This window comes from Pseudophryne corroboree, chromosome 2 (assembly GCF_028390025.1).
Source record: "Pseudophryne corroboree isolate aPseCor3 chromosome 2, aPseCor3.hap2, whole genome shotgun sequence".
NCBI lineage: Eukaryota > Metazoa > Chordata > Amphibia > Anura > Myobatrachidae > Pseudophryne > Pseudophryne corroboree.
Genome location: NC_086445.1, coordinates 468102079 through 468126494, shown reverse-complemented (window position 1 = coordinate 468126494; position 24416 = coordinate 468102079). Strand labels below are relative to the sequence as shown.

The window sequence follows — 24416 nt, the reverse complement described above, 5'->3', positions numbered from 1 at the left end:
ATTCATAACATCAGAGCTACATAACTTTGGGTTTACCTTCAGACATTCTAGTCAGAGATTTTGTTTGCTTATTAGAAGAAACGCTATGACTGTAGGGTATAATGGGGCAGATGTATTAAGCCTGGAGACTGCATAAGGAGTGATAAACTAGTGATAAGTGCAAGGTGACAAACGCACCAGCCAATTGGCTCCTGTCTGTTAATTTACATATTGGAGCTGATTGGCTGGTGTGTTTATCACCTTGCACTTATCACTGGTTTATCACTTCCTTATGCCTTGTCCAGGTTAATACATCTGCCTCACTATTCAGATGCAACCTAATAAGCTACTTATTTTTGTGTTTAATTTCCTTTTGGTTGATTGGTTGTCCTGTAAAGTATTTACAAATCCACCCTAACAAAGTGAAATCTCAAATGAATTCAAATTCTGGATAAAAGTGTAGATGGGGTTCTTTCTTACTAAATGAAGCTTATGTTTGAAATATTTGGTTTCTTTTTCTGAGTCATGAAAACTTTTATAGGAATGGAACATATAGTTTCTTGAAGTTGGGGCATCATGTGTTGTCGCTGCCTTAATGCTGATTTCTGTAACTTTGCGCATGGCTGAATTCTTCTTCTCCCTGGTGACTACAGTTCAGTAATTTAGCCTTTACTGGCTGTTGCCTGCTACTGGAGCTGTAAGGAACAGATTTTATGTTCTGCCCAACTTTGATTTAGTACTGGTGTAGGGAACATCCAGCACCCAGTGAAGCTACACCTCCCTGCATCTTCTCTCGGTTTTAGCACGACCGAATAGCAAAATTGTGTCAAGACATGCCAAGAGGTGTAGTTCAGCAGCATCTTTGTGAACCCTGCTTTAGAGTTTGGGATTGTAAAACTCTGATTCTGGGCTACACGTGGTGCTCTAGAATATAGATAGTAAGTTTTCTATGTACGGTTGAAAAAGGGGGAAAAGTACTGTACAGCGGTATAATAGTAAATGACCCACAGTTACATGTTGACAAGCTTTTTTATTTTTCCCCAGTTATCGGAAGTAAGAGACTTGGAGGATGAGGCTGGTATTGCATTTGCAAAGATGGATCTCATTGACGGAAAAACAGATGATGCCATTGTAGCTTTGGAAGCAATTAAGAGTGTTGCTTCCTATTGGAGTCTTGCTGTGGTGTGTAAAGTTACTGTACAGCAGTTTTGGTTATTTACATAGTAATTTGTCATTTTATGACACAAATTGTGCTTAACTGTAGCTCGCTATTTTTGCTTGAAATAAGGTTTTTAATAATATCGCTGCCCAGCTGAAATCAGTGAATACATGATCACTTCAGACAAACTGCAGATTTGTAAACAGCTGTTGGTGGTGAGAGCTTTCTTAGGATGTTTTCTGTGACGTAGAGGGGCTCACACCTAGAATGCGAGGCATAGTTGTGCAAGAGGTATCCCCGTGGAGCACTTTCTCTACACATAGCAATGGAGAGTCACCATTTCATCATTTGCTATCACCACTGCCTTGTCTAAGAACAAATGTTCTTTCATTGTACTGTATGTGTGTGTCTTTCCACCATAGCAGGGGAAGAAAACAACATGTTTTTTTTTTGTTTTTCTCCTTCATCCACTAGGGGCCACTGGAGCGTAGTTACAATGGGGAAATAGTAGGCAGTAATTGGGAGCTGGCACTTTAAAATTCTCACACTGTGGCTAGCTCCTCCCCTACTATCTCCCCTCCAAGCCAGTCTTAGTTTAGTGCCCGAGGTAGCTGGTTCACTTGGGTTTAGCTGAAGAATTTTTTCTTTTCTTTATCTTTCACACACTCACAGACTGGCAGCTCTGCCACTGCCAGTCTGCACCGCGGGAGCTGCCGGCGGGGTCCCATCGCAGCTGCGTGCGGCTCGGGATGGGCCCCGGCTGAGGGAGACACTGAGCTCTCCTGAGTTGGCTGGATACCGCTGCGTGCGGCGCGTGTCGGGGCCACTCCATCCAGCAGAAGATTCCGGCAGCATGGCAGCGGTGAGTATCAAAAATGGCCGGACACCGCTGCGTGCGGCGCGTGTCGGGGCCGCTGGGTCGAAACGCCCGACGGAAGGAAGCGGTGAGTACATTCTTCCCCTCTCCAGACTGATGTATGTTTTTACATTTTTCAGTTTCAGTGTTTTAATACATAGATGGACAGGCTCCCCTATACTCTCCAGTCAGACAGGCTGGAGTGCATAAAAGGCTTACTAATTTGAAATTGGTGCCATTATGTGGGGGGCGGAGCTTCAGCCCGCTCTGTAAGCGGGCTCAGCGCTCTTCACTCCCCGGCTGCAGCATACAGGCAGCCGGGTGATACATTTACATATATCATATATCTGTGTAATAATTAGCATAGCTCTCATGGCAGAGTGGTAACACCTATGGTTACGATGCCCACGAGCTAGGGTTCGATTCCAGCAAAGGACACACTCTCCCCGGCCGCAGCATACACACTTACAGGCAGCCGGATGATAGTGCGGTTTTAATTTGAAAGTGACCGGAGCAGGGGGGCGGAGCTAACTCCCGCTCCGTTCGGCGGGCTCAGGCTTTCCGCTCCCCGGCCGCACATCGCCCCCCGGCCGCAGCATACAGGCGGCCGGGGGATGCATGGGCGCTTTCCGCTTACTATACAGCTGATTTGAATTTGGCGCCAAAGCGGAGGGGGCGGAGCTAACTCTCGCTCTGTACGGCGGGCTTTCTCCGCTCCCCAGCCGCTGCAGCATGACGAGACGCCGCTCCACAGTCCCCTGCTCCCCGTGCCCCTGAAAGCTCCTTTCCTCTCCTGGCTGTGCAGTGAGGATTCTTTACATGTATAAGGTATGAGGGGGGTGAAGCTTATTCCCCCCGGTGGAGGCTCCCAGCTCTCATTGTCTCTAGGCAACACACCTGTCTCTGGAGTTTGTAGCTTTTCTGTGCAGTGTGCTGCAGAAATATTGTTACATCTTGCTTTGGCTACATTCCTCCTGCAGGGGAGTACTCTGCCCCATTTCAGACATTTAGATCAGGGAATCTGCTCTATTACAGGAGCTGGGTCTCAGCTCATTGATAATTAAAAATCTACTGTGCAGTATTTCTTTACCCTACAAATACACAGTATTTATCTACCCTATTAGGTGCACAGTATTTATCTACCCTATTAGGTGCACAGTATTTATCTGCCCTATTAGGTGCATGGGTTCACTGTGGTGTGTGTGTATATAGATATATATAGATATGTTTGTATATATATATTTAAGTGTGTGTGGGTATGTATATAGATATATCCATACAATACCATATATAGGGGATAAAACAAACACTTCCGCAATGTTTTCTAGAAACAGAATACCCCACCTTGCCACAACATTTTCACCCATCTTTTCTCACAGGCTGGTCACCATTTTGAAAAGCCAGCGGAACCTCCGAGAAACATCGGGTGCACCTTAATTAGCGGTACACTACATACAGGGCGGGGTGTTGCCTTCCCTTTATTATTCCTTGGTGTCACTAGTTACTAATGCTATTTGTAATTTGGGGAATGTGTGTAAGGCATCAGACAAATAGCGCTGTGGCTCAGTACGCTAGTAGCGGGTATCTGAACAGCGGTTTGAATCCAAACAAAACTTTAAGGAGAGCTCCTATGGCCTAGGGCTAAGACTCCTGTCCCACAGCGCAGCGTTACTGGTTCAGGTCTCCGCTGCTCCAGAAAGTTTATTTGAATCGTGTCGGTCACACATTATAGCGCAGACCTTACATAGGGCTGTGTTTATTTAACCCACCTTTTCTCCTTTTGTTTGTCTCACCTGGGATAGTCAAAGAATTCCCTCTTAAGTGTGAAGTATGCGGTGGAGCCATCTGCTTAGCCCTCCACGCACCTGCAGGACACTCCTGTTTGAACAGCTCAGATTATACAGGTAATGTCACTGGTAACCAGAGACCTTGTACGTCATTTCACCTCTCCAGGTTTCTAAAGGAACCTTGCTAACCTTCCATGTTACAATACTGATGATGTCTGTTTTCTGTGGAGTCTGAACCTGTGTCTCAGAATATCCAGGTGCATTATACAGCAGTTCGTCTGAGACTGCAGGTAAAGGAGGCGGACACGTCAAGTCCATCAGGGTTCGACGCCGATGACGAAATGACAGCGACTGGTCCAGTTTCGGATAAGCTGGCCAGGCTCCGGCAGACGCCCGAATACACAATTTCAGGTATCAAACAATGTTTGTTTTCCTATCATTTCCCCGCAGACGGCAGGAAAGGGTATCAGAACATCTCCAGGGTATACCCCTCGATGTATCGCCGGTCCAACAAGCTGCCGTTTTCCTGAGGCAACCTTGCTCAGGGATCCATCGAAGACATATACGGCAGCAGGGTTCTACCTTGTCCGGAGCAGGTAGGTTGTGGAACAATTGTCCTCTAGGTTACAGGATGTTTCGCATCCGGATCATTTGATACTTTGGTACGGGTCAGAATCACGATTCTGCTTTATGTTCTTTGGAGGTCTCCATGTCTGCAGTCTCGGAACCTGCATTTTCGCTTTGGGCTGTCTTAACCCGACGACCTCTGGGGCTGCGACAGTGACAGGTGAACATGAAATCCTACGGGGCAGATGGTTCAGGGGAAGGAACTTTCTGCATGATTTCTTGAACCATTGGAGGTGAGTCCACTTTGCTTTCTCCTACTTCTGCCCCGGCTCCAAGACAGACCTTTACCGGTCTTTCCTTTAGATTTTTACCGTGCCCTTTCAGGCTTCCGATTCCACACGGGCGATATCTCTGTCGCCAGGGGATCTCAGAAAAAAAAAAAGCTGAAGCAGAGGTTCAGCATCCTCGGTCCAGTCTGATTTTACATCATCCTATACACACACTAAAGGTCAGACTTTCCTACCACCTGGAGGGTTCCAGGGTAGGCGCAGGTCGGTGGAAGAAGGCTTGGGCGGTTACAGACTAGATTTGGGAGTACAACCGTCTCGGGAGTCCCTCGGCAGGGGTCGGCCGATTTACGATGACAAGAGAGTCATAATGCAGGCGGCGCTCCATATGCTTCTAACCGCAAAGGGTGTTGATCCCTGTTTTTTACATATCATTTGAATCGGGACAGTTCTCAGGCCTTTGTTTTCTTTTCACGTTCCGAAGCCAGTTGGCTCGGCCAGGCGTATTCTGGCCTTAGAATCCTTTCAGTCTGTGATTGCTAGTTGAACAAGAAAGGGAGTTTTACGCGTCCCTTGTCTTCAGGGATGCCTGTTTACTGATTTCCGTTGGGTTTCCTCATCGGGCTTTACTCAGTCGCATTACAGGATTCTCATTTTCACTGTAAGTCCTTTTCTTTCGGTCTCTCTTCCGCTCCCACAGGGTTCAGGAAGATCACAGAATAACTCTTTTTCAAGGGGTTGACGTTGGTTCCCTAATGGGACAATCTACTGCTACTATCCCACTCTGTACATTACGTGGCTTCTGAAGATCCGATTTATGCTCCTCATAAACGTTTTCTCAACAGGGTCCGTCGGAGGATTTTTCCTTCCTCGGTACCAGGTACTCTATTTCTTCAGTCAAGCTGCGACGCAATGAGTGGTCGCCTACATTCCCCTCTGAGCGGGGGACAACAATCTTCTTTCCAGATCAGGCCACCAGGTCAGACTTCTGGGTGAGGGAACATTCCCCGGAGTTTTGTCAGCTGGTCTGCTGTGGGCGGAGATTTCGAATCGACCTCAGGGCGTTCTGACTGACTCTTTAACCCTTTACTACTCACCGATGTGAGCTCTGGTGGCAGTAGCCGAGGATGCCCTCAGGGCTCCTGGGAGTTTCTGGTTATTCTATCCTGCCTCCTTTTCTATTTCTACCTCACTTTCGGTAACACAGGAGGAGAATATGCGTGCTAGTCCTCTCCGTGGCTCTGGTTGGGCCACCCATGACTTGAAGATACGGCTACAACTGTTGTCGGTAGAGGAGCCTTGGCTCCTACCTCGACTGGACTGTCTACTTCAACAGGGTCCTTTTCTTTGTTCAATCTTACACTGGTTTCATTTAACCGTGTGACTGTTCACGAGCCCTCAGAAGGGAGGAGTTCCCTAGTTCGGTTAGGCCTACTAGGCCCCGATTTCAGAAGTCTGTTACCTCTTCTCGCTTTTGCCACTTTTGGAAAGCTGTATGGGACATAATAAGGATAAAAGGGGGTTTTCCCCTTCTTTCAGTTACCATTCAGCCGTAATCTTTGGTTTCTCTGGGAGGTTTTGCTCCGCTGCGCTTCAAACCACATTGACCTGAATTTTCGGTCCCTGCCTTTTTCGGTTTTCTTCCAAAAGAAATTAGCCTGGCGCCCGTAAGTTCGGGCTCTCTTTCAGGGAGTACTCTATTAGCAACTCCCCCGGCTGAGCTTCGGCCTCAGCGGTCGTTTCTCCCAAAGGGCATGTCCGTTTTTCATATAAATCTGACACTAGTGTTTTTCAGTCCTCTTTGACTGTTGTCAGGGCTCGCTGACTTTCTCTACAGAGGTCTTAGGCTATTCGACGAAGGGTTTTTTCTTCTTTATTCTGTACGATGCTCCCGTACTAAATAGCCAGGGTCCCAGCATATGCTGGGCTGTTGGATACATCTGACAATCAGACAGTCTTCTTGGCGGTTGCTCGGGAGCCTCCGTTTTCCATTTCAGCGTACTTTACGTGCGTGGTGGGACCTTCGTGGGCAGCTGCCCGTGGGGTCTCCATGAATAGTTTGTCGCGCGGCTACTTGGTCAGACCAACATTCGTTTTGTCAAATTCTACAAGTTTGACACTTTTGCGGCCTCTGCATCTCACTTTGGCCGAGCGGTTTTACAGGACTCTCAGCGCTCTCCCACCCGTTTTGGGAGCTCTGGGACGTCCCCATTGTAACTACGCTCCAGTGGCCCCTAGTGGATGAAGGAGAAATCAGGATTTTGGTACTTACCGATAAATCCCTTTCTCCGATTCCACAGGGGCCACTGGACGCCCGCCCAGCGCTGTTCCTCCTTGTTTTTTGCTTAACGGTTTGCAGATCACCATATGACTGCTTGTTGAGTTCGGGCTAGCCGGTTGTTTGTTAGGTTCTGTTCCAGGTTGGGTTTGTGTTATCCTGGGTTACAGGGCGTCATTAACCTCCTCTATCTTACGGTTTGTTTATTACAGCTCTCCTCGGGCACAGTTTTACGTAGACTGGCTTGGAGGGGAGATAGTAGGGGAGGAGCTAGCCACAGTGTGAGAATTTTAAAGTGGCAGCTCCCAATTACTGCCTACTATTTCCCCATTGTAACTACGGTCCAGTGGCCCCTGTGGAATCGGAGAAAGGGATTTATCGGCAAGTACCAAAATCCTGATTTTTCCTCCTAGCTCAAACCTCATATTTTTTCTTTTATTGCCGCATTAATGAATGAACACGAAAGGCCCAATTAAATAAGTACATATGATAGCAGTGATTTAAACTTGGGTTGCAGGATTCTTACTGATACCATACGAGTAGTATAGGAGCACGCAAAGGTGGTTCAAGATGGTGTGACCTGTAACATTTACGCTTTAGACTTGTGGTATACGTTATTGCATATATTTTGCCTATTCAAACTATAAGTGTAAATACACCTTGAAGTAAGGTTTTTGAATTTCATTTTATTTTATTTTTTTGGTCCCATCTCCTTCATCTCCTGTAACTTTTGTAACTGTTCCTAGGTATACCGGCAAAAAGGAGAGGATATTGAGAATGATATTCTATCCTCGGAAGAGCAGGAAGAATTTCAAAACTGTATGCAAAAATGTAAATCGTATCTGGTTAAGATTCTTAACGAAGTCTCAGCAGATCCTTCATTGGCAGAAAAGGTAACGTGATTTGTGTTTTCATTCATTGTATTTTTCACCCTATTGATGGCATTTTGCTTTTTAACCTCCTAAGCCAGACCTAGCTCAAAAGGTAGATCGCGGGGCATCCACCAGTAGATTACAACAAACTTCACAAAAACAAACCTGTGATGGCTTCTGTGTCCTCAGAAGCTCATCTTCCAGTAGTGCAGTGCATGTGTGATATATAATGATGTGGGGAACTCAGAAACCATGCTCCAGACCTAGCGGTAAGCAGGTCACGACCTCGCTACCACCAGCTCTGAGACACACTCTACATACTGTGGGTAATCATGGTGCTGCTCCTTGCCTCTCCGCTGCTACTGGAAGTTGTCCTCCCGGGAGTTTGAATCTAGCGGCACCCTTTGATGAAATATATTCAGGGCACTCAGTCATGTGTCTGTGAAACCTCATGGAGCAGAGGATCACTGAGCGGTCTAGCTCACCTGCTGTACCTGTACACTGGCAGGGACCGATGTTTGCACCTGCTGTCGGTATAAAAGCAGCTAGCGCCCTGATGTCAAATACAGCCATGGGGAGCACTTTGCTGAACACCTGACTTTACCTTATAGAGGCTGAGATATTCTCGCTCAAGAATACCTCTAAGTGCAATTGGAGAAGTAAGAGTTCAGTATATGAGCTGTGAGGGCAAAGTAGGGGACAGCTTTTGTATAAACATCATTTTTACAAGTGGGAGGTTATTGTACATATTTTCATAAAAGGAGCTAGAAGCCTATAGATCTGACAAGGTCTGAATTGGTAAAAAAAAAAAAAAAAAAAATTTTTTTTTCCTGGGATGTGTTTGCAATTAGACACAACTTTAATGAGTTTCCTATACTTTTCAAAAAGAACAACCCATGGTACGCAGTTGGCATCTCTTACGCCAGCAATCCCGGATGCAACGGCGACCACCATCGTATAGTCCCTATGATTTAATTTTGTAGAGCCTGGCTCGCAGAACATCCGTGCCCTGAAAAAAATAACTAGGTGTTTGACCTGTTTGATGCTGTTTAATCTCTCATCCACTAGGGGATGCTGGAGACGTATTACACTGGGGTATAGGTCAGTGGGAGCTGGCACTTTAAATTATTTTCTCTAACGTCCTAGTGGATGCTGGGGACTCCGTAAGGACCATGGGGAATAGACGGGCTCCGCAGGAGACAGGGCACTTTAAGAAAGAATTAGGAATACTGGTGTGCACTGGCTCCTCCCTCTATGTCCCTCCTCCCGACCTCAGTTTGAATCTGTGCCCGGACGAGCTGTGTGCACTTTAGTGAGCTCTTCTGAGCTTGCTGAATAGAAAGTATTTTGTTAGGTTTTTTTATTTTCAGAGAGATCTGCTGGCAATAGACTCTCTGCTACGTGGGACTGAGGGGAGAGAAGCAGACCTACTCACTGTGGATAGGTCATGCTTCTTAGGCTACTAGACACCATTAACTCCATAAGGATCGAACACAGGAACGCACCCTTGGTCGTCCGATTCCAGAGCCGCGCCGCCGTCCCCCTCGCAGAGCCAGAAGCCGGCGTGAGAAGCAAGAAGACTTCGAAAGCGGCGGCAGAAGACTCCAGTCTTCATATGAGGTAGCGCACAGCACTGCAGCTGTGCGCCATTGCTCCCACATTACACCCGCACACTACTATCACTGTAGGGTGCAGGGCGCAGGGGGGGGGCGCCCTGGGCAGCAATTAAGTACCTCTTGGCATAAAAGAGCATATATACAGTTGGGCACTGTATATATGCATGAGCCCCCGCCATTATTTTACACAAATCGCGGGACAGAAGCCTGCCGCTGAGGAGGCGGGGCTTCTTCCTCAGCACTCACCAGCGCCATTTTCTCTCCACAGCTCCGCTGAGAGGAAGCTCCCCAGGCTCTCCCCTGCAGAATCACGGTAGAAAGAGGGTAAAAAGAGGGGGGGCACATAAAGTTAGCGCAAAATCAGTGTATACAGCAGCTACTGGGTAAACACTAAGGGGTATATGCAATTGCGGTCGAATTCCCGAAATTGTCGAAAAACGGGACTTTTTGGCAAAAAAAAAAATCGACAATGCAATTCAGTACTTTCCGTCAAAAAAACGGACTTTCAAAATTCGACTTTTTGAAATTCGATATTTGTCAAATTCGACATTTCTGCAATGGTACAAATGCAGCAATTCGCCAAAAGTATATTCAATTGCAGTTTGGAATTTCGACAACAGTGCTTTTAGACAGTAAATTCGTCATTTTCAATCCGCCACACTTTGGTGGGGGAATCTAATAAAAAAAATTAACATGGTTTTTTTTGGTGGTGTTGTTTTTTTTATTGGTAATAGCATATCTATTTATATTAGAAGGGATTAGGTACTTGGTTTGTCTATTTTGGAGGCACAAGTATTATTTATATATTTAAAAAAAAAAAAAAAAAAAAAAAAAATATATATATATATATATATATATATATATATATATATATATATATATATATATATATATATATATATATATATATTTATTTATTTATTTTTTAAATGGAATGGTAAAATCCCGAAAAAAAATGGCGTGGGGTCCCCCCTCCAAATCATAACCAGCCTCGGGCTCTTCGAGCCGTTCCTGGTTCTAAAAATCCGGGGGGAAAAATGACAGGGGATCCCCCGTATTTTTAAAACCAGCACCGGGCTTTGCGCCTGGTGCTGGTGCAAAAAATACGGGGGACAAAGAGTAGGGGTCCCCCGTATTTTTTACACCAGCATCAGGCTCCACTAGCTGGACAGATAATGCCACAGCCGGGGGTCACTTTTATACAGCGCCCTGCGGCCGTGGCATTAAATACCCAACTAGTCACCCCTGGCCGGGGTACCCTGGGGGAGTGGGGACCCCTTCAATCAACCCCCCCCCCCCCTCCAGCCACCCAAGGGCCAGGTGTGAAGCCCGAGGCTGTCTCTCCCCCCCCCCCCCAATCCAAGGGCTGCGGATGGGGGGCTGATAGCCTTGAGAAATTTGAAAGAATATTGTTTTTTCCAGTAGTACTAAAAGTCCCAGCAAGCCTCCCCCGCAAGCTGGTACTTGGAGAACCACAAGTACCAGCATGCGGGAGAAAAACGGGCCCACTGGTACCTGTAGTTCTACTTGAAAAAAAATACCCAAATAAAAACAGGACATGCACACCGTGATAGTAAAACTTTATTACACACGTCGGCACACACATACTTACCTATGTTCACACGCTGACCTCTGTCCACTTGTCCAAGTAGAATCCACGTGTACCTGTGAATAAAATTATACTCACCTCAATCCAGTGTCCAGATTATAATCCTCGTACTTGGCGATACAACAAAACGAACACCCGGACCAAACGGACTGAAAGGGGTCCCATGTTTACACATGGGACCCCTTTCCACGAATGCCGGGACCCCACGTGACTGCTGTCACAGAAGGTCCCTACAGCCAATCAGGAAGCGCTACTTCGTGGCACTCTCCTGATTGGCTGGATGCGCGTCTGCTGTCAGACAGCGCATCGCACAGCTCCCTCCATTAGTTTCAATGGTGGGAACTTTGCGGGTAGCGGTGGGGTTACCCGCGGTCAGCCGCAGACCGCGGGTGACCTCAGCGCTGACGCAAAGTTCCCACCATTGAATATAATGGAGAGGCTTTGCGATGCGCTGTCTGACCGCAGACGCGCATACAGCCAATCAGGTGAGTGCCACGAAGTAGCGCTTCCTGATTGGCTGAAGGGACCTTTCTGTGACAGCAGTCACGTGGGGTCCTGGCATTCGTGGAAAGGGGTCCCATGTGTAAACATGGGACCCCTTTCAGTCCGTTTGGTCCGGGTGTTCGTTTTGTTGTTTTGCCAAGTACGAGGATTATTTTAAAAGATCCGGACACTGGATTGAGGTGAGTATAATTTTATTCACAGGTACCCCGGATTCTTCAGTGACGAGGGGGGCGTGGCAGTCGGCGGGTCAACACAGGTAAGTATGTGTGTCGGCAGGTGTGAAATAAAGTTTTACTTTCACGGTGTGTGTCTCCTGTTTTTATTTGGGTATTTTTTTTCCAGTAGAACTACAGGTACCAGCGGGCCCGTTTTTCTCCAGCATGCTGGTACTTGTGGTTCTCCAAGTACCAGCTTGCGGGGGAGGCTTGCTGGGACTTGTAGTACTACTGGAAAAAACAATATTCTTTCAAATTTCTCAAGGCTATCAGCCCCCCATCCGCAGCCCTTGGATGGGGGGGGGGACAGCCTCGGGCTTCACCCCTGGCCCTTGGGTGGCTAGGGGGGGGGGACCCCTTGATTGAAGGGGTCCCCACTCCCCCAGGGTACCCCGGCCAGGGGTGACTAGTTGGATATTTAATGCCACGGCCGCAGGGCGGTGTATAAAATTGACCCCCGGCTGTGGCATTATCTGTCCAGCTAGTGGAGCCCGGTGCTGGTTTTAAAAATACGGGGGATCCCCTGTCATTTCCCCCCCCGGATTTTTAGAACCAGGACTGGCTCGAAGAGCCCGACGCTGGTTATGCTTTGGAGGGGGGACCCCACGCAATTTTTTTTCCGGGGTTTTTCCCCGTTTTTAAAATATCGGGTCAAAATCCGTCAAATCGGGCGTTTTTCAACAGCGGGACTGTCGAATCCGTTTTTTATTGAATAGGGTAAAATTCGGCACCCACTTGCCGGAATTTGACGGTCGAATTGTGTCGAATTAAAAAACGGGCGAAAAATTGCCGCGATTCGCCGCTAATTGCATATACCCCTAAGTTACTGTGTAATTCCTGGGTCATATAGCGCTGGGGTGTGTGCTGGCATACTCTCTCTCTGTCTCTCCAAAGGACCTTGTGGGGGTTCTGTCCTCAAATAGAGCATCCCCTGTGTGTGTGGTATCGGTACGCTTGTGTCGACATGTTTGACGAGGAAGGCTATGTGGAAGCAGAGCAGGTGCAGATGAATGTGGTATCGCCGCCGACACCCGATTAAATGATAATGTTAATTCCTTGCATAAAAGGTTGGATAAAGCTGAAGCCTTGGGACAGTCAGGGTCTCAACCCATGCCTGACCCTACAACGCAGAGGCCGTCAGGGTCTCAGAAGCGTCCACTATCCCAAATAGTTGACACAGATATCGACACGGATTCTGACTCCAGTGTCGATGGCGATGATGCAAAGTTGCAGCCTAAAATGGCTAAAGCCATCCGCTACATGATTATAGCAATGAAGGATGTATTACACATCTCAGAGGAAAACCCAGTCCCTGACCAGAGGGTTTATATGTTTGGGGAAAAAAGGCATGAGGTGACTTTTCCCCCTTCACATGAATTAAATGAGTTATGTGAAAAAGCTTGGGAATCTCCAGATAGGAAAGTGCAGATTTCCAAACGGTTGCTTATGGCGTATCCTTTCCCGCCAACGGACAGGTTACGCTGGGAATCCTCCCCTAGGGTAGACAAAGCTATGACATGCTTATCTAAGAAGGTAGCCCTGTCGTCACAGGATACGGCCACCCTAAAGGATCCTGCGGATAGAAAGCAGGAAGGGATCCTGAAGTCCATTTATACACATTCAGGTACTCTGCTAAGGCCGGCAATTGCGTCGGCCTGGATGTGTAGTGCTGTCGCAGCATGGACAGATACTTTATCTGAGGAACTTGATACCTTGGACAAGGATACTATATTACTGACCTTGGGGCATATAAAAGACGCTGTCCTGTATATGAGAGATGCCCAGAGAGATATTACCCTACTGGGCTCTAGAATAAATGCAATGTCGATTTCGGCCAGAAGGGTCCTGTGGACTCGGCAATGGACAGGTGATGCCGACTCAAAACGGCACATGGAGGTTTTACCTTATAAGGGTGAGGAATTGTTTGGGGACGGTCTCTCGGACCTAGTTTCCACAGCTACGGCTGGGAAGTCAAATTTTTTGCCATATATTCCCTCACAACCTAAGAAAGCACCATATTACCAAATGCAGTCCTTTCGTTCACAAAGAGGCAAGAAAGTCCGAGGTGCGTCCTTTCTTGCCAGAGGCAGGGGTAGAGGAAAGAAGCTGCACAATACAGCTAGTTCCCAGGAACAGAAGTCCTCCCCGGCTTCCACTAAATCCACCGCATGACGCTGGGGCTCCACAGGTGGAGCCAGGATCGGTGGGGGCGCGTCTCCGACATTTCAGCCACCAGTGGGTTTGCTCATAGGTGGATCCCTGGGCTATACAGATTGTATCTCAGGGATAAAGCTGGAATTCAAAGTGAGGCCCCCTCACCGTTACCTCAAATCGGCCCTGCCAGCTTCCCCCTTGGAGAGGGAAATAGTGTTAGCGGCAATTCACAAATTATATCTCCAGCAGGTGGTGGTGAAGGTTCCACCTCCTTCAACAGGGAAGGGGTTACTATTCCACAATGTTTGTGGTACCGAAACCGGACGGTTCGGTCAGACCCATTTTGAATTTAAAATCCCTGAACATTTACCTGAAAAGGTTCAAGTTCAAGATGGAATCGCTCAGAGCGGTCATTGCAAGCCTGGAAGAGGGGGATTTTATGGTGTCTCTGGACATAAAGGATGCTTACCTGCATATCCTCATTTATCCACCTCATCAGGAGTACCTCAGATTCGTGGTACAGGATTGTCATTACCAATTCCAGACGTTGCCGTTTGGTCTCTCCACGGCACCGAGAATATTTACCAAGGTAATGGCGGAAATGATGGTGCTCCTGCGAAAGCAAGGAGTCACAATTATCCCATACTTGGACGATCTCCTCATAAAGGCGAGGTCCAGAGAGCAGTTACTGATCAGCGTAGCACGCTCTCGGGAAGTGTTACAACAGCACTGCTGGATTCTGAATATTCCAAAGTTGCAGCTGATTCCTACGACGCGTCTGCCCTTCCTGGGCATGATTCTGGACACAGAACAGAAGAGGGTTTTTCTCCCGACGGAGAAGGATCAGGAACTCATGACACTGGTCAGAGACCTCTTAAAGCCGAAACGGGTGTCGGTGCATCGCTGCACGCGAGTCCTGGGGAAGATGGTGGCATCATACGAGGCCATTCCCTTCGGCAGGTTCCATGCGAGGACCTTTCAATGGGATCTGTTGGACAAGTGGTCCGGATCACATCTACAGATGCATCGGCTGATCACCCTATCCCCCAGGGCCAGGGTGTCTCTTCTGTGGTGGCTGCAGAGTGCTCACCTTCTCGAGGGTCGCAGATTCGGCATTCAGGACTGGGTCCTGGTGACCACGGATGCAAGTTTCCGAGGGTGGGGGGCAGTCACACTGGGAAGAAATTTCCAGGGTCTATGGTCAAGTCAGGAGACTTGCCTTCACATCAATATCCTGGAACTAAGGGCCATATACAACGCTCTAAGTCAAGCGGAGACCCTGCTTCGCGACCAAATCGGTGCTGATTCAATCAGACGACCTCCACTCGGGGGAGTGGGGACTTCATCAAGAAGTCTTCGCGCAGATTGCCAGTCGGTGGGAGCTGCCACAGGTGGACATGATGGCATCCCGCCTCAACAAAAAACTACAGAGGTATTGCGCCAGGTCAAGAGACCCTCAGGTGATAGCTGTAGACGCACTAGTGACACCGTGGGTGTTCCAGTCGGTTTATGTTTTTCCTCCTCTTCCTCTCATACCCAAGGTACTGAGAATCCTAAGAAAAAGAGGAATGAGAACAATACTAATTGTTCCGGATTGGCCAAGAAGGATTTGGTATCCAGAGCTGCAAGAAATGCTCACAGAGGACCCATGGCCTCTGCCTCTAAGGCAGGATCTGTTGCAGCAGGGGCCCTGTCTGTTCCAAGACTTACCGCGGCTGCGTTTGACGGCATGGCGGTTGAACGCCGGATCCTAGCAGAAAAAGGGATTCCGGATGAAGTTATTCCTACGCTAATAAAGGCTAGGAAAGACGTGACGGCTAAACATTATCACCGTATATATGGCGAAAATATGTTGCTTGGTGTGAGGCCAGGAAGGCCCCTACAGAGGAATTCCAGCTGGGCCGTTTCCTTCACTTCCTACAGTCGGGACTGACTTTGGGCCTAAAATTGGGGTCCATTAAGGTCCAGATTTCGGCCCTATCAATTTTCTTTCAAAAAGAACTGGCTTCTCTGCCTGAAGTTCAGACGTTTGTAAAGGGAGTGCTGCATATTCAGCCCCCGTTTGTGCCTCCAGTGGCACCTTGGGATCTTGACGTGGTGTTGAGTTTCCTGAAATCACACTGGTTTGAGCCACTTAAAACCGTGGAGTTAAAATATCTCACGTGGAAGGTGGTCATGCTATTAGCCTTGGCGAGGCGTGTGTCAGAATTGGCGGCTTTGTCACATAAAATCCCCTATCTGGTTTTCCATATGGATAGGGCAGAATTGCGGACTCGTCCGCAATTTCTGCCAAAAGTGGTGTCATCTTTTCATATGAACCAACCTATTGTGGTGCCTGTGGCTACTTGTGACTTGGAGGATTCCGAGTTACTGGACGTAGTCAGGGCTTTGAAGGTTTATGTAGCCAGAACGGCTAGAGTCAGGAAAACTGAGTCGCTGTTTATCCTGTATGCATCCAACAAGCTGGATGCTCCTGCTTCAAAGCAAACTATTGCACGCTGGATCTGTAACACGATTCAGCAAGCTCATTCTGCGGCTGGCTTGCCGCCTCCAAAATCAGTAAAAGCCCACTCCACAAGGAAGGTGGGCTCTTCTTGGGCGGCTGCCCGAGGGGTCTCGGCATTACAGTTTTGCCGAGCGGCTACTTGGTCGGGTTCAAACACCTTTGCAAAGTTCTACAAGTTTGATACCCTGGCTGAGGAGGACCTTGAGTTTGCTCATTCGGTGCTGCAGAGTCATCCGCACTCTCCCGCCCGTTTGGGTGCTTTGGTATAATCCCCATGGTCCTTACGGAGTACCCAGCATCCACTAGGACGTTAGAGAAAATAAGATTTTACTTACCGGTAAATCTATTTCTCGTAGTCCGTAGTGGATGCCGTCCCAAGTGCGGACTTCTTCTGCAATACTTGTATATAGTTATTGCTTAAATAAGGGTAATTTTATGGTTGCATCAGGTTTATCTGATGCTCTGTTGTTGTTCATATTGTTAACTGGGTAAGGTTATCACAAGTTATACGGTCTGATTGGTGTGGCTGGTATGAGTCTTACCCTGGATTCCAAAACCCTTTCCTTGTACTGTCAGCTCTTCCGGGCACAGTTTCCTTAACTGAGGTCTGGAGGAGGGACATAGAGGGAGGAGCCAGTGCACACCAGTATTCATAATTCTTTCTTAAAGTGCCCGGTCTCCTGCGGAGCCCATCTATTCCCCATGGTCCTTACGGAGTCCCCAGCATCCACTACGGACTACGAGAAATAGATTTACCGGTAAGTAAAATCGTATTATTTATTATTATTATAATTTTTAGAGGTGTGAAGAGTCCTCCCTCTCTATGCCCCTGTAGCCCTCAGTCTTAGAAATGTGCTGATGGAAGCGGTCCTGCTGAGAAGCTCCAGCTTCTATAGAGTTGTTTTTTGTTTGTTTTTTTCTTCTTTACCTTCCTGAGGTATGTACTAATGAGAATTCCTTTCCCCACTTACTATAGAACTAGGGTCCGGGTCTCTGGCGACCTGACTTCAGTCAGGGGAACGACTGTCAGGGCTTCTCCAAAAAGAACCTGCCACTATCCCTACCTCTCTTACCACGCACCTGAGGTTTCAGCACCGGTCATGAGTACCAGATTAGTGCGGTCTCTCCTTCTCAGATTACTATGCAAATTCAAAGAGGAGGGCTCATTCTGGTGGCTCCAGTATGACCCAGACACCATTGGTTCACGGATCTGCAGTGTCTCTCCATCGACGTGCTGTTTCCACTTCCTCTTCAACCAGACCTCTTTTTCACAAGGTCCCTGCCTGCACCCGGACTTGCTCTTGAGTCATCCATCCTAAGGGATAAAGGTTTTTCCAGATCGGGTATTCAAACTATGCTCTATGCACGGATACAGGCCTCAGCACGCATCTATTACCGCATATGACACTCCTACTTTTAGTGGTGCACTATGATCCTATGGTATTTCGGATTTCTAGACTCTCTGCATTTCTGCAGGCTGGCCTTGACATGGGCCTTCGCCTTCACAAGGTTCAGTTCTCAGCTCTGTCTGGTTCCAGAGACGACTTGCTCCTTTTGCCAGATGTACGTACCTTCCTTCAGGTGGTACTCCGGATTCAGCCTCCCTTTGTCCCTCCAGTAGCTCCTTGGGATTTGGCCTTGGTTCTTTGGGCCTTGCAGCAGTCTCCCTTCGAACCGTTGAAATCTGAAATCAAATGGTTGACGGCTAAGACTTCTCCTGACAATCGCCTCAGCATGCAGAGTCTCTGATTTGAAATCACTCTCATGCCGCTCCCTCTTCTTGATATTTTCATCATAACAGAGCAGTCCTATGGACCAAACAGGGTGGTGTACCAGTTGCATATCAACGAGAAAATTGTTTCAGCCATCCAGATACCCGATCTCTCCAAAGAGGAGGCTTTTTTGGATGTGGTACATGCTCGGAGGATAAACGTGGACCGTACTAGTTCCATTAGGAAAACAGATTATTTATTTGTTCTCTCTTTATTCCACAAGAGTGGCTAGCCTGCCAATAAACACACTTTGGCCCGCTGGCTCCGCATGACTATCTCACAGGCTTACCTGCAAGCTGATCTTCCAGTACCGATTACAGTCTCTGCTCACTCTACTCGCTCTGTGGGAACTTCATGGGCAGCCCGTCATGGTGCGTCTGCTGAACTGCAAGGCTGCTACGTGGTCTTCTGCCTAAAAGTTTTGGCTTTGATACATTTACCCCTAAGGTTGTATCCTTTGGCCGCAGTGTCCTCCTTTTGGGATGGTCAGCATCCTGCCAGTCGGGCTCCCGGCAGTCAGATCAGACACTGGAATCCTGACACTATACGGAATGCTGACACCGGTATCCCAAATAGGTACACATCACGACAGCCGGGATGCCAAATGTCCACACACCACGGCGCTGCAAGAGGTAAACTGAGGGGGAGGTTTCTTAGGGTTAGGCACCCCCCCTTTAGGATTTTGGGGATGGGGGGTTAGGTTTACGCACTTACAGGGGAAGGTTAGGGTTAGGCAGCGGCTAGGGGGGTTAGGGTTATGGGGGTAGGGGGTGCGTGCCATAGGCAGCATATAAATCCTCAAAATACAGTGGCAAGAGGGGACATAAGTGCCAAGGCACTGTCCTAACCCCCGCCAGTATAAATATTAGTTGGAATGAAGCGCGCCATTGAGAGGCGGAACTTTCTCCTCACAGCCCACACACACATACACTGCTAGACATATGCAGGGCACAGGGGGGGCGCCCTGGGCAGAATGAACACTCGTTTATGGCAAAAAGGGACATTAACATACACTGTCCTTCCCCCGCCAGTGAAATTAATTATTTAATTAAGAGCGGGAGAAGCGTGCCATCATGGGGGCGGGGCTTCTAACTCGCTAAGCCAGCACACAACTCAGCGCCATTTTCTCCTACAGAGAAACGCTGGTTCACTACTGACTTGTATTAGGGTGCAAAAAAGGAGGGGGGGCGGTGTATATGGTGCTTGTATTGTATCATGTTATATTATAAAGCGCTGCAGGTCTGTTTTATGATATTTCACAGATTTGTGTTTGCACTAGGGGTGTGAACTGGCTAACCGCCTTTTATGTGTCCTTCTGACAGAGGTCTGTCCCCTATTAGTCCCAGTGTATCTGTAGGTGACATATCTGAAGCAGGGAGTTCCTTCACGGAGGAAACCGCTTGGGTACGCAGAGTTGAAAGGTGGTGACGCTACCGGCACACCAAGAGCCTGCATGGGGATTGGTTAAGGCTGCATCTAAGGCTGCATGCTGGATATGTAGAAGATATGTTAGTCAGCATTCTGTTTCTTCCATCTGCAGGCGACCCTCTCTGGGTCACAAAGTCCATTTACAAATGTTATGACTACTGCTACCGACGCGGACTCTGAGTCCTGTGTAGCCGATAGGGATTCCAGGGAAATAGATGAAATAAGACGAGCTTAATATATTCTTTCCCGGCAGTCACCCCCTGTGTTAGACAGTGCTCTGTCTAGGGTGATAAAGAAGGTAATTCTCCCTATACCTGGCACGGCTTCACTAAACAGGCCGACGATCCAAAAGGTGAAAACTATATGTTGCAAAGAGACACTGTTCAGGTCCACTATTGCTTGCGCGTGGGTGTGCACGCTATTACAAAATGGTCAGAGAACGTGTCATCAGAAATTGACACGATTGATAAAGATGAGATACTCCCTAAGTTAGGAAATATCAAAGACGCTGCCGCATACATGCTAGGAGCAATAAAAGATAATGGACTCTTCAGTTCACAAGCCGCTACCAGGGCAGTATCGGCTCGGCAAGCGTTGGGGGTTCGCCAGTGAAACGCGGATGCAAATTCCAAAAGAAATATGGAGGATCTCCTATACAAAGGTGAGGCCTTATTTGGTGATGGACTGGAGGCGTTGGTCTCAGCGGCTACCGCAGGTAAGTTGACATTTTTTGCCCTCTGCACGGGCACCGGCAAAGAGATCACCCTCACATGCAGTCTTTTCGACCCAGTAAGTACAGCGAAAGGGTTCCCCTTAGGGGAAGAGACATAAAGATGTCTACAGCGGCTTCAGGTTACCACATACTTCTGCCATGTGTACAGCATGACACTAGGCCTCCCTCGTGGGAGGTCGCTCGGGTGGGGGCACGTCTAAAACTACTCAGTCAGAATTGGAGTCAATCTGACCTGGATCCCTGGGTTTTACATATAGTGTCCCATGGGTACGAATCTAGACGTTCCCCCATGCCGATTTTTAAATTTGACCTTGCCGGCGTCTCATCCAGGAAGAGAAGCAGTTATATCGGTAATTCAAATGTTCTGTCAGGACCAGGTCATAGTCCTGGTGCCTGGGTCACAACAAAGGGAGGGGGTTATTCAAGCCTCCTTGTTGTTCCGAAACTGGACGGCTTGGTCAGACCGCCCCTGAACCTAAAAATCTGAATCTCTACTAAAAACGGTTCAAGATGGAATCACTGGGGGCAGTGATTTCCACTCTGGAGGAGGGGGATTACAGGGGGTCAGTAGATAAAGGATGCTTACCTGCATGTTCCCTTTTATCCTCCTCACCAGGCTTATCTGTGATTCGCGATTCAGAATTGCCATTACCAATTCCAGACGTTATCTTTCGGTATCTCCACGGCTCAGAGGGCTTTTCACCAAGGGGATGGTGGAGATGATGGTCCTCCTGCGTCAAGAAGGAGTCCATATAATTCCTTATCTAGACGATCTCCTGATAAAGGCGAGATCCAGGGAGCAATTGTTACAAAACATCACACACTCCCTGTCAATACTCCAACAACACGGTTGGATCATAAATGATCCGAAGTCACAGTTGGAACCGACGACAAGATTGTCTTTTCTCAGGATGATTCTGGACACAGAGGTTCAGAGAGTATTTCTTCCGGTGGAAAAGGCTCTGGAAATCCAAAAAATGGTAAAACACATATTGAAACCATCTTGTGTCGATCCATCAGTGCATTTGGTTGTTGGGCAAGATGGTGGCGGCCTACGAGGCCATACAGTTTGGCAGGTTCCATGCCAGGGTATTCCAGTGGGACAAGTGGTCGTGATCCCACCTACACATGCATCGGAAGATAATCCGGTCGTCAAAATCCAGGATTTCGCTCCTGTGGTGGCTACACAGTTCTCACCTACTAGAGGGACGCAGGTTCGGGATTCAGGACTGGGTCCTGGTAACCACGGATGCAAGTCACTGAGGCTGGGGAGCTGTCACTAAGGGGGAAAGCTTCCAAGGAAAATGGGCAAGTCAGGAAGCCTGCCTTCACATAAACGTGCTAGAATTGAGAGCCATTTTACAATGGCCTTCATCAAGCGGTACATCTTCAAGATCATTCCATGCAGATCCAGTCGGACAATGTAACGGCAGTCGCGTACATAAACAGGCAGGGCGGAACGAAAAGCAGAGCGGCAGTTGCAGAGGTGATGAAGATCCTCCTCTGGGCAGAAAGACATGTAAAGGCTCTGTCGGCAATTTTCATTCCGTGAGTAGACATCTGGGAAGCAGACTTCCTCAGCAGACATGATCTCCATCCAGGAGAGTGGGGCCTCCACCAAGAAGTCTTCGCAGAGGTGACAAGGCTTTGGGGAGTTCCTCAAGTAGACATGATGGCATCTCTCTCAACAAGAAGCTTCAGAAATAATGTTCCAGGTCGAGAGACCCTCAAGCAATAGCAGTGGATGCACATGTGACACCGTGGGTGTTTCAGTCGGTGTATGTATTCCCTCCACTTCCTCTCATTCCAAAAGTTCTAAAGATAAAAAGAATAAGAGTTCGAGCAATCTTCATTGTCCCAGACTGGCCAAGGAGGGCTTGGTACCCATATCTTCAGGAGTTGCTCATAGAAGATCCTCGGCCTCTTCCTCTTCGCGAGGACCTGCTTCAGCAGGGGCCGCTAGTTTATCAGGACTTACCGCGGCTGCGTTTGACTGCATGGCTGTTGAGCGCCGGATCCTAGCCCGTAAGGGTATTCCCAAGGAAGTCATCCCCACCCTTATTCAGGCCAGGAAAGGAGTAACGTCGAAACATTACCACCGTATTTGGAGAAAATGTGTCTTGGTTTGAGTCCAAGCAGGATCCTACGGAAGAGTTTCAGTTGGGACGTTGTCTCCATTTTCTGCAGGCTGGTGTGGAGGCGGGCCTCCGATTGGGGTCAATCAAGGTCCAGATTTCGGCCTTGTCAGTGTTCTTCCAAAAACAATTGGCCTCTCTTCCAGAGGTTCAGACCTTCGTGAAAGGGGTTCTGCACATCCAGCCTCCATTTGTGCCTCCAGTGGCACCATGGGACCTTCATGTGGTGTGGCAGTTCCTTCAATCGGATCGACACTACAAGAGATAGAGTTGAAGTTTCTCACTTGGAAAGTGGTGATGCTTTTGGCATTGGCATCCGCACGGCGGGTGTCTGAGTTGGGGGCCTTGTCTCACAAGAGCCCTTACCTCATTTTCCATGAAGATGCAGGTACAGTCTGACAACACCACAGCAGTGGCGTACATCAGTCGACAAGGAGGGACAAAAAGCAGAGCCTGCATGCGAGAGGTGTCAAGGATACTCCTCTGGGCAGAAAGAAATGCAAGAGCAATGTCCGCAATCTTCATTCCGGGAGTAGACCACTTGGAAGCGGACTTCCTAAATTGTCACGATCTCCACTCGAGAGAGTGGGGGCTCCACCACCAGGTGTTTCAGCACTACAAGAAGCTTCGTTGGTACTGCTCACAAACCAGGGACCCTCAGGTGAGGGCAGTAGACGCTCTGACATCGCTGTGGTCTTACCGGCTGGTCTACCTGTTTCCTCCGATTCCATTGTTCCAAGGGTGCTCAAGCGAATCAGGAATCAGAGTCCAGACAATTCTGATTGGCCTCGGAGGGCTTGGTACTTGGATCTTCTGGACATGTCCGTCGAAGACCCTTTGCCTCTCCCATTGAGAAGAGATCTTCAACATGGACAGTTCGTCTACCTGGACTTACGGCGGCTTTGTTTGATGGTCTGGAAGTTGAGCGGAACATCCTAGCTCACAAGGGACTTTCCAAAAAGGTCATTGCCACTGATGCAAGCCAGGAAACCTGTGACATCAAAACACTATCATAATATCTGGCGGAGATATGTCTCCTGGTGCGAGGAACGCACATATCCATCTGCCGAGTTTCACTTGGGAAGATTTCTTTGTTTCCTGCAGACTGGAGTAGATCAAGGCTTACATCTGGGATTCATTAAGGTTCAGATTTCAGCTCTTTCAATCTTCTTCCAAAAGAAGTTGGCTATACTGCCTAAAGTTCAGACCTTCTTGCAGGGGGTGCTTCACATCCAACCTCCATTTGTGCCGCCTACGGCACCTTGGTATTTGGATGTGGTGTTATGATTTCTGCAGTCCTCCTGGTTTGAACTTCTGATGACTGTAGAAGACAAGTACCTCACGTGGAGGACGGTGATGTTACTGACCCTGGCTTCTGCTAGACGTGTCTCAGAATTGGGGGCCTTATCGTATAAAAGTCCATACCTGGTGTTTTACGAGGACAGAGAGGAGCTCAGGACTAGGCAGCAGTTCCTGCCGAACGTCATCTCTGCGTTCCACTTGAATGAACCTATTGTGATCACGTCAAGTTTTGGCGCTTCTGCCCCGGCATTGGATGCTGTGCGAGCCTTGAAGATCTATGTCAAGAGGACAGCTTGGATCAGAAAGACTGATTCCTTATTCGTGCTGTATGATGCACAGAAAAAGGTTGCCCTGCTTCAAAGCAGTCCATTGCTCGTTGGCTTCAGCTCACTATTCAGCAAGCCTATGTGTTGGCAGCCTTACCTGTTCCACAGTCTCTGAAGGCCCACTCTACAAGATCAGTGGGCTCTTCTTGGGTGGCTGCCCGTGGAGTTTCGGCCCTGCAGCTGTGCCGAGCGGCTACCTGGTCGGGAAAGAACGCCTTTGTGAAGTTCTACAAGTTTGATACCCTGGCCAAAGAGGATACACAGTTTGGGTAGGCGGTGCTGCAGGTGTCTCCGCACGTTCCCGCCCGTTCTGGAAGCATGAGACATCCTC

The 24416-nt window shown here is 48.3% G+C and overlaps 1 protein-coding gene across 1 annotated transcript in view; it reads left to right on the top strand.

Moving 5' to 3' along the window:
• Positions 1 to 24416, top strand: part of LOC135028869 (E3 SUMO-protein ligase RanBP2-like) — a 306830-nt gene that overhangs the window by 120281 nt on the left and 162133 nt on the right. The window contains exons 14-15 of the mRNA XM_063953806.1: positions 1024 to 1161; positions 7660 to 7806. Coding sequence (XP_063809876.1) covers positions 1024 to 1161; positions 7660 to 7806 — 285 coding nt within the window. The remainder of the gene's footprint in view (positions 1 to 1023; positions 1162 to 7659; positions 7807 to 24416) is intronic.